This window comes from Vicia villosa, linkage group LG4 (genome assembly GCF_029867415.1).
Source record: "Vicia villosa cultivar HV-30 ecotype Madison, WI linkage group LG4, Vvil1.0, whole genome shotgun sequence".
In the NCBI taxonomy this organism is placed as follows: Eukaryota; Viridiplantae; Streptophyta; class Magnoliopsida; order Fabales; family Fabaceae; genus Vicia; species Vicia villosa.
The window spans coordinates 113,548,266-113,559,209 of record NC_081183.1 but is presented as its reverse complement, the minus strand read 5'-3'; the positions used below and the strand labels follow the sequence as shown (position 1 = coordinate 113,559,209).

Here is a 10,944-nt window from a genome sequence, read left to right as displayed (position 1 = left end):
CCCGTATATCATTTTTTAATCAAAAATTTTTGGATCACAAATACAATTTTTCATATATAAAAATATTTAGATCATTAATAGATTTTTTCAATTTACAAATATTATTTATGTTTAGGTATCATATACAAAAATATCTTAATCAATTGTAAATTTTTATATATAAAAATATTTAGATCAATAATAAATACTTTTTCCGTATACCTTTTTTGAATATAATTTTTTTTATCATAAATACAATTTTTCATATATAAAAATATTTATATCATTAATAGATTTTTCTCATATACAAATATTATTTATGTTTAGGTATCGTTTACAAAATATCAATTGTAAATTTCCGTATATAAAAATATTTTGATCAATAATAGTTTTGTTCCCGTATAGTCGTATATATTTTTTGAATAAATTTTTTTATGGATCATAAATAGTATTTTTCATATATAATAATATTTAGATCATTAATGACATATATTAATATAATAATATTTTAAATCATATAAATTAAAGTTAATGATAACTGACACACACTTTTGTATTTTATCCAATAACACATATTTTCAAGTATATTTTTAAATTCATTTTAATTGAAATATTTTTTTAAAACTAAAATTACTATTATTTTCTTTAAAAGTATTGTATCTTAAAATAAAAATTATTTCAAATTATATTTCTTCTTTATTAATATTTAATTACTAAAGTTAATTTTTAAAAATTAAATACTATTTTAAATGTAATAGATTTTGGAACAAAATGCAACCATATAAATAAGCACAAGACAAATTAGATTGATGAAAAAAAAAGCTTTGAATACACCATAGTTGATGATCTTAAGCTTCAAATTTGGGGTACAATAAAGTCAAAAAGTAAATTTTAAGGCCTTTTTTTTCTTTCAATTTGATCTTATCTAACACTTAAAAGGAGTGATGATTTGATCTTCTCTTAGGATATTTTGAGTGTTTTGACTTCTCATTAAATTGAACAAAAAATTTTCGATAAATTTTACACGATACAGACTTAGGGAAAAATAAAACAACATTTCAAAATTGATTGGTAAACTCAGTCTAATATCCTTGAATATTTGCAAACTTTTCACTTTACTTATCTAATTGTCCAAACAGTGATCACAGTACACTTTTATATTTGTGATCATTTTTTATTCGCTTTCATTTTCAAATTTCCCAACAATTGTAAGTTAACAAATGCTTGACATCCTAACCATAAATTATTTGATTAAATTTACATCCAGACTACATGAGTGTTTGAAGAATGCAAAAAAAAATAGGTACATACAATACAATGGAGATGGACTTAAGGGAGTGACACTTAAGTGTACTAACCTGACATATATTACAAGTTACAAAACCTAATTATGACTCAAGGACAGCTCCTTCAACAATTTCCCTCCCTGAAATTGAATAAGACATTTCATATCTTGTTGTGTAGACTCTGCTGTTAGAAGCATCATGTTGTGGATGGCCTACGACAGTGAGGTGTATAGATTCTTTGAGAGTTGTTTCCACCATTGTGCATTGTCCATTTTGTGATATAGTCACAATGTCTATGTTGAGATCTTCCAAGTCATAATCATAGGACCAACCAAGTTCTACAATCTCAGTAGAACAAAAGCTATATAACAATATGCACAATCTAAGTTATATTGGTACCACACAAGATAGAACATAAAGTATGATCAATCACATTTAATCAATGGTGTACTAACTCACAAGTACTAATATAAAATAACAATAATTAATAATATACTTTCTTTGGTTACATTGAATTAACAACTATAATACTAATAACAAACCACCCAAAAAAAGAAAAAAAAATTAACAATTTTGGTTTACAAAGTTTAAGTACTAACAGAAACAGAAACAGGCATACTAACAGGATCCTTATCAACACAATCATCCCAAGGATTACCCCGCCAATCTCCGACCACCGGCAAATCGCGCACCGCCTTCCACACCACTGTTACATTTAAAACCCAACCCGAATGCAATGATGTTATATGTACACAAATATACAACAGAAGGTACTTTTGACTACCTCATCAAAAGTTTCAAATATATCGATGCTTGGATGATGTATGGTTCGAACTGTGGTCCGACCGGTGCCAATAACAGTCTTCAATGCATGCATAACTACACCACGCAGTCCAATATTAGCTTATAGATACAACGGTGTACACATAGTATTCAATCCATCTAAATCACAACCCTTCATCTTAAATTTCCTTTATTAAGCTCTTGTTTTCTTGGATCCAGATTTGCTTCCTTTGGATTTTTTGTGTTATTCACTGTCCTTAGATCTTTTGTTCTTTTCACTACCATCTATCACACTTTCTTTATTTCTAGAAGATTTTTTTCTTTTCAAATGTGTTGCTTCAATTTCCTCCCTATCTGTGATCTCTTTCATAGTTTATTCTTTGCTTGGTAGCGAATCCGCTTCTTTAGAGTCATCCCAGAAACCTCAACACCATTGTCACTCTGCAAAGTGCAAAGAACATAATTGTACATGCATGGAAACTATTGTAGAGGCACAGAGTGAAGAAGAAAAGTTCTAGAACACCTCCGGTACAAAAAAACTTCCATTAGTGTTCTGTGCAGCACATTCAATCAGCAAAGAATAGACGATAGTAGATAACTGTGATTTATCGTTAGGAGATATAATCTTCTTCCCACCAACACATGCCTCAACAACACTCACCTGTCTCAAGAAAATAAGTAAATAGCGGCAATAACGTTATAGCCTAAAGAATTTGAATGAGTCGATATTGTTCTAGTTTAAATACTGCATCACAAACCTGATTCATTGTCAATGTTCCGGTCTTATCGCTGCAAATAGTTGTGGTTGATCCCATTGTCTCACAGGAAGAAAGCCTCCTCACCTGCATTCAATGTGTTATATTAAGCTGAGCTTCATAACCAAAATTCAGTGAAAGTGCAAACAAAACGAACATACCAAAGCTTTATCTTCCATCATTTTTTTCATCGAGTACACCAAATAAACACCAAAATCATTTGTCCAACCAGAAAGCTAAAACATTAGAATACTATTCCACTGGTATTTTAAGCGGTTCGATATAAATGCGTATCATATGCAGTCAAACATCAACAAAAAAATGCACATGAAAGGCTGCCCTGAATGCTGCAACATTGATTCAAAGCAGGCTCGAAATATCAATAGAAACATTCAGCCTCAGGCTACAGATTACTTGATGCGATAGAAATCAAATGCAAAGCTATGCTATGTGATGAGCGAAGGAGCTGCGACCAACTGATAATCCCCTCAATTAATCAATCAAACAGATCCTCAGTCGAATTGAACCTCCTCTGGACCCGATCAATGACACCTAACTTAGAATTAACCTGATGATTTGAACTCTGCATATAGATACTTTGACCCAGACTTTGGTTTCTCACAATTAACAGCCGCACACGCCAGGACATGCCCGCTGATTCAAACAAGCAATGAGCAATGAGCAATGGGCATAACTTCTAATTAGTGTTTGAATTAGTTATAAACATGTTGCACATAAGGTGTATAGTTCAATCAGCAAGTCATAATTTTGTAGCATTTAGATAAAGTTCTTATGTACCATTGAAATGTGAACATTCTTTGAGAATGAAGAACTCACACAACAATCATGCTAAAGATAAGCACAAAATAAAAATCTAAAGATAAGCACTTCCACACAACGATATTCAATCACTTACATGCAAGCTGCAAATTCTCCTTGTTAAGCTCATCTTTCAACTGACCATAACAATAAACCATAAAATCGTTAAAATACAAGATACAAAACTTCCACCATCAGAGACATAAGCCTTAAAATACTATTGCAGGCAGATACAAGAGTGAATTTGGCGGATACAAGCAATGTAGCACCTAATGTATGCCATTCAAGACCTGCTAAATAACAGAAAAATGCTCACATTAAAAGCAGTCCAGTTCAACTACGAACATGTGGAAGTTTGAAAAAAAAGTCTAAAACTTAAAATCGACAACCCAACATCAACGACAAAACCATTATCCGCAACTTTTTAAAATAACCCTAAATCTAACAATTGTCATCCCAAAGATTCAAGTCAAAAAACCCTAAAACCATAAACTCACCTCTTTATCCACCACTATCATCTAAAAGTTCTATTTACTCTTGAATACAAGTGTCCATTGTGATGGACTCTGACGGCTATCTTTCAGAGCTCCTTCCTTTCATTGATGTCTTTCACTTTCTTAAAAGGTCTTGCCATGTTGAAGTGGAAAACTAATTCAAAGTTTGGAAGAGTTGTGGGTTATGCCTTGGTTCAGCAAAGAAGAAACAGAGGTTGAAGAATGAGTAGAGAGAGATGAAAGCCAAAGGATGTAAGAGAAAATGGAAATGAAAAGACAATGGATGAAGTAGCGTGTACATATGACCATAATTCTAGGCTTTGGCGCAGGTTGTTGTCGTGAAGAGGAGAAAAGTGATATGCTAAAAAGTAAATTATAATAATGGGCAAGGAAAATAAATTATATTTAATCTACTTTGTGTTGTTGTTGGCCCACTAAAATTATTATATGGTTAAAAGAAATCAGCAAAAGACATTATTTGCCCCAAAAATATTAATTTAGACTAAGATAATCAAAGGGTATTTTGGTGAAATCCAGAACAGTAAATTTTCTTATATTATAGATTTAATAAATAGCATAAAATTATAAAATGTTCTCGAAAGTAAAAGTTAAACAATGAAACCCGTGACGTGACTTATCAGTGGATGTACCTAGTTACCGTTGGGTTACATATCTAACCCATGATTCTAACTTATCCGTAAACTGTGGATGTACCTAGTTACCGTTGGATTAAATAAATACTACTATTTATTTATTTAGCTATCACGTTATTTATTTGTATATAATGTTTTCAATTCACTTTTATTCATTTAGAATTAGAAATTTCATCTCAACGTCATCTATCCCTGCGGAATGCGAACTTTTGGACGGAGTTGTTGTGGAATCTACGCGATCTGAAAGAGGTGAAGCGATTTTTACCTGCACGGGACCTTTTTTGGTGTCTTTGAGATGATCTGAGATGGATGTCTCGAGAAGTGCGTGGTTATGTTGAAGCTGTTTTTAACAGCCTTGCTGCCAATGTTCCCAAAGGGAGTTAACTTTACTAACTTTCAAAATTCTTCTGTTCAGATTTGGTGTTTATTGTGCGATCATTTAGTTTTGGGTGAGCAGGTAGTTGTTATTTGCCAAGTTGAGAAAGCTAAAGGCAACATGCATTGCTTGATCAGTTATAGAGTTCCATCAGGTTAGTGCTGTCTGTTTTTGCCTTATTGTCTGATATCTCTTTTGCGAGAGCCTTGTTTATTTAATTTGTGCATTAGTGTAATTGCTTACTTCCTGATTTTATGTCTTTTACTACTAAGGTACATATTGAAGTTATTGCAAGTTAGAAATCTCATAAAACATGACTTTGTGTTGCTATGTAGTTATTTTCAATATTCCATTCTTAATGTAGAGATTAGTGTCTGTTTGCATTTGATATGTTAAAGTTAGACCCGATTCAGACCCGGTTCAGGTCATGGCTCAACCCGTCAGAGGTTGAAGATGAACCCCATTCACTATTTAAACCATCCCATTACCCCATAGTTAACGTTTCCACAACTCTTTGTCGAAACGGGAAAATTCTTACAAGTTACTTTATCTTTAAAAAAATTTAAAATCTTTAATTTTTTCAACGGTCAAGATAGGACAAACATTATTTTGTGATGCACAACCTAATGCAATTATGTGTGGAAATTTTTCTTCACCTTAAAAGTTCAAAAAGCACATATAGTATATCTCACAAATGTTCGTTATTTTTCATTAAATTTTGAGGGACAATGAAAATTTTTAAGAGTTTCCATTAAATTTTCATTAACGCGTTAGCATCGGTTTTGGATTTCACTATGCCAAAGTAACTAGGAAAATCATTATCAAGTATTGTTGTATCCTTAAAGTTGAACAATATTTGAAACTACGTCTCTTCACTTGGGATCTTCTATACATCCCTCGAGCATATGTGGATTTATGAACAAGATCAAGTTGCTATCAGAGAAGAAATTGACCAGGTGAAAGGTTGATGCGATCCTAGAAGCCATCGAAGCATTAAGAACTAAAAGGACAACGGTTGTGCAAGAGATTCTTGCCATACTACTAACTTTTTAACTGACTTTAGAGAGATGTCACTAACAAAATATGCTGATAGCACTACCATGACTGCCTTGGGTATTAGGGAGATCATCTACTACATGTAACCAAATAGGATAAGATGGTTTTATTAGGATAAGCTCTATCACTTATGACCCTAACCATGACATGTCTTTCAATAGAGGAAGGATTTCTTTTAGACCATGCCACCCTAGAAGCCATCAAAGCATTAAGAACTAAAAGGACAACTGTTGTGCAAGAGATTCTTGTCAGACTACTAACTTTTTAACCGACTTTAGAGAGAGATGTCACTAACAAAATATGCTGATAGCACTACCATGACTGGCTTGGGTATTAGGGATATCATCTACTTCATGTAACCAAATAGGATAAGATGGTTTTATTAGGATAAGCTCTATCACTTATGACCTTAACCATGGGATGTCTTTCAATAGAGGAAGGATTTCTTTTAGACTATTTGGGTATATCTATCGTAAGGATTTCTTTTAGACTATTTGGATATACCTATCGTTTGACCCATCGTAAGCTTGCGCAATTGTTAGCTTTTCCTAATGGACCTGACGTTTTCGCAATGGCATAATAGGATTTATTTATGGAAAATGAGCTTAACCGTTTCTAGGGTAGAATTTCTGGCCAACCCATCACTAAACAACCCATGCATTCCAACCAAATCCATAACACATCAATTTGTTACTTCGACATGATCCTAGCCTTGTGTCTTGAGATACCCTGGAAAACTTGAGATACCCTAGAAAACCACGAGAATACAAAGTGGAAGATGTCGAAGGATCAGTAGTCAGATTCCATAAAACAACATTAAGCGGGCTCGCTTACTTTGGGACCAACTTTCACCCATACAACAAATGTAAAATTTTCGAAGGAATCCACGAGGATTGTCCACACGTTCGTAACGATATGCAGAACTTAATCGATCACAAAACGATAACAGTTCTCAACAACAGGGAGGGGGAAGAAGTCTTTTTCATAACTCCGCAAATTAACGAAGTGGAACCAATGGAAGACAAGTATGATAGTGGGAAAAAAATTATTCCACTAGTCATTTATTTACAGGTTCTGTGCCGTATGAATCCGGAAAGGCTGTACCATACAAGTACAATGCCATCATGACGAAAGACGGGAAAGAAGTGCCATTACCATTTGTCATTAATATTGCGGATGGCAGTCGACCTCAAGAAGATGTACCACATAGGCAAGACAACCAACCGACCAATGCTGCTCAAGCAAAAGAAAATGATAAAATTCAGAAGTTAATCCAGAGGAGTGAATATAACATCGTAGATTAGTTGCTACACCCTCCATCTAGGATATATGTGCTATCTCTACTGTTGAGTTTTGAGGCTCATAGGTAAGCTCTAAAGAAAGTTTTATGATGAAGAACTCCCTGAAGAAGGAATAGATCATAACTTGGCACCTAACATCTCCGTCAATTGCATGAACGATGCTCTAACAGGCGTGTTAGTGAAAACCGATTCATCCCTTAATGTTATGCCAAATCAAATATGTCAAGGTTATCTTTCAAGTGTACCCGAATGAGGAATAGTAGCGTCATCGTCAAAGCGTTTGATGGATCTAGGAAGCCTGTTATTAGAGAAATTAATCTCCCCATAACTATTGGACCTTACACTTTTCAAATCATCTTCCAAGTAATGGATATCCAAGCAACATATAGTTATTTGCTAGTCGCCCATGGATTCATGAAGCATGGGAAGTCACTTCAACACTTTATCAGAAATTAAAGTTTGTACAAAATAATAAGTTGGTAACAATATGCGGAGAACGAGCTTTAATCATAAGCAGTCTATCGTCATTCTCAAATATATAACCCAAGGAATTGTTGGGGAAAAATTCCAAACACCCTAAAACAGGAAGATGATAAGAAGAAAGGAACATCAATTTCTTCTTACAAAGACGCAATCCAAGTTGTGAAAGATAACACTGTTAATGGCTGGGGACAGGTTAAGATTCCCACCCACCATAAGGACAGAACATGAGTTGGGTTTTCTCCAATATCATCAAAGTTTTCCCAAAAGAACGAAGTTGTTAGTGTGATTCAAGAAACATTCTGCAGCGGAGGATTCCTTCACCTTACGCAACATGAAGTAAACACTGTCGGTATGGAAGACACCAATAGGGACTCTGAAGAAGAATGGAAGTCTTACTACAAGGAAAGAAGAGCCTAATTCACCCTTCAGTTATCCATCGGAAGAATCCCGAAGCAAGGCTCAACCAAGCAGTGACAAAGTTTAGAAACTTCGCCACCAAGAAGAATCATGCTTTAACAAAGGAAATCCCTCCTATCCCTGAAGAAACCTGGGATACATTGGAAAAACCCAGCGGCAATTTCGACTTTCTAGTAAAGTACACCACTCTTAAAAGTTTGCAGATTCCCATCGAAGACATTCTCCCAAATTGGATGGGATGATCATTACGAGTATTTCACTCAACCAAAAGAAATACCCAAGCCTTGTTGTTTATCTCAGTCTGTTGAAATTACCATTGAGGATTATATCCCCAAGTCACCCTCCAAGGCCATTGAATGGGAGTAATACATACTCTCAAGTCGACGCCATCTTTGGAGAAGAGCAAGATAAAATGCAGAGGATGATCACGAAAGTGTCTCTGACAACGAGTCTCTCCATTAAAAAGATTGGAAGTTTTTCTCCCAAAAAGATCAGACATACACCATCGAAAAGCATGTATACCCACACTCCCCGATCTGCTGAAACAAAAGAAGATCGTCTCAGTGTCACAAAGAAAAGGGTCGGTAAATCACACTCTACCAAAGGCAAACCCAAGACAGACATGCCAGAATACATAGTGCATAATAGAGTTCGCCACTATTGGACAGCTATTGAAGTTTTGACTGTTGTTCACATCTCAAAGTAAAAAACTCTACCGTTATTTTATCCTCTCACCAGCCCATGGTGAAGAGATGTTTCATAGGGCTTTGCATTTTACTGTTTTCTAGGAAAATGTCCCTCTTTGCTTTGCCCGTGGCATGCTTTATTGATTCAAAAATTCAGACTTCTTTCCCGTACAGGGACGTAATTGGCATACTTGGAACATTCCTCCAAGTAAGGTTCCTCTTTTACTGTGAAAAGAATACCTCTTTTTTTCCTCTAAAAAATGTTTGTGGTGGAATAGATGACGACTTGTCTCTTTTCTCTAAAACGGGATCAATTTTAGCTTTAGTCTTGAGCTTTGAAGACACAAAATTCAATCCATTTCCTTATTAGTTCTCTGACTTCCATTAGGGATATGTAGGCATGAGATTCACAAGGAATCTTTGCATGCTAAGAAAAAACCAAAAAACGGTCAAAACAAACCAAAAAACGGTCAAAACAACCCTTGTCTCTTTTCTCTAAAACGGGATCAATTTTAGCTTTAGTCTTGAGCTTTGAAGACACAAAATTCAATCCATTTCCTTATTAGTTCTCTGACTTCCATTAGAGATATGTAGGCATGAGATTCACAAGGAATCTTTGCATGCTAAGAAAAAACCAAAAAACGGTCAAAACAAACCAAAAAACGGTCAAAACAACCCTGTCTTCTTTCAATTCTCTCTCTCTCTCTCTCTCCTATCAAAAAGGAAAAACTTTCCCAGTAACCAAACAGCAAATAACCCATAGTATAACCAACCTCCCGGACCCTTAGATCTCTCCTAGGTGCTCCCCACACCTAAACACCCAGGGTTTATTTAGATTTTTTCCCCTTCCACTGTTAAGATAAATTAAAAGCGTGCAACAGAAAAATTGGTCTTTTAGCCAAATGGTTGTTGAACCTACAAAAATATGTTAATAATTACCCGTTGTTAGTTGGTCCAAAGGTCATTCTCTCAAAAGACCCAAAACTCCACAAAAAGCTTCCACCTTTACCCTCTAAACCACACCAAATCCTGAACCCTCTTCCCAAAAGCTTCTCTAATTCTCACCCTCTACCACATCCACCAATTTATTTTAACTTCCACCGTTGTTTTTTCTCTTTTTTTTGCAGGTACAACATAATGCCTCCTCCTTGAAGAGTAGTTACATGCAAGGATGTGGCCAAACGCGCATGACATCATCTTTGTGAAACTGGACCGTCCAGGTACATTTGCAATGTTAGTCTTAATGCACTAGGTTTAAAGCATGAAATTCATAGAATGTTTCACACTCTTGGAATATTAGAGTTTACGCACTTGCACCAACCTTTGAGCGCATAACTCTTGAGTTTTTGAGCACTCTTGATTTGAAATTGAAAAACAGGTGGACTGGGTCTGCTAAAGTGCTACAATACTCTGTTTGTTTAACAATGAGCATGAACTATCTGTTGATGAATTGGGGAAAATTCTTCACCTCCCAATTATTGGTCTAGGAATCTCTTGGACTGTTAGAGTTTACGCACTTCGAGGTACCAACCTTTGAGCGTACAACTCTTGAATTTTTTAGCGCTTTTGATTTCAAATTGAAAAACAGGTGGACCAGGTCTGCTAAAGTACTACGGTACTCTAACCATCCTCTTGTTTAACAATGAGCATGAACTATCTGTTAATGAATTGGGGGAAATTCTTCACCTCCCGATTATTGGTCTAGAAATTGTGCCCGATACCATTGTCCTTGAAAACTTTTGGATGGCTATTACAGGTAAAGATGAATATGTCTCCAAAGGTTTAGCCTTCAGGCATTCATAACCTGTGTTTCAGGTATGCATAGAAAGTGTTAGCTTACACCCTATTGGGACACG

General features: G+C 35.0%; 1 protein-coding gene across 2 annotated transcripts; it reads right to left on the bottom strand.

Annotated features, from left to right (window-relative positions):
* Window positions 1-1,228: 1,228 nt before the first annotated feature.
* On the bottom strand, window positions 1,229-4,470 carry LOC131595065 (calcium-transporting ATPase 5, plasma membrane-type-like). 2 transcript variants are annotated; one of them, XM_058867298.1, is made up of 6 exons: window positions 4,120-4,470; window positions 3,720-3,915; window positions 2,965-3,457; window positions 2,807-2,890; window positions 2,572-2,709; window positions 1,229-2,489 (listed from the first exon to the last, which is right to left on the bottom strand). In XM_058867298.1, the coding sequence occupies exons 3-6, from the start codon at window positions 2,992-2,994 to the stop codon at window positions 2,415-2,417; spliced, it is 327 nt and encodes a 108-aa protein (XP_058723281.1). In that variant the 5' UTR covers window positions 2,995-3,457; window positions 3,720-3,915; window positions 4,120-4,470; the 3' UTR covers window positions 1,229-2,414. The 2 variants fall into 2 exon arrangements, with proteins under 2 accessions (XP_058723281.1, XP_058723280.1); XM_058867297.1 differs by having other exon boundaries at window positions 3,720-3,912.
* Window positions 4,471-10,944: the final 6,474 nt, after the last annotated feature.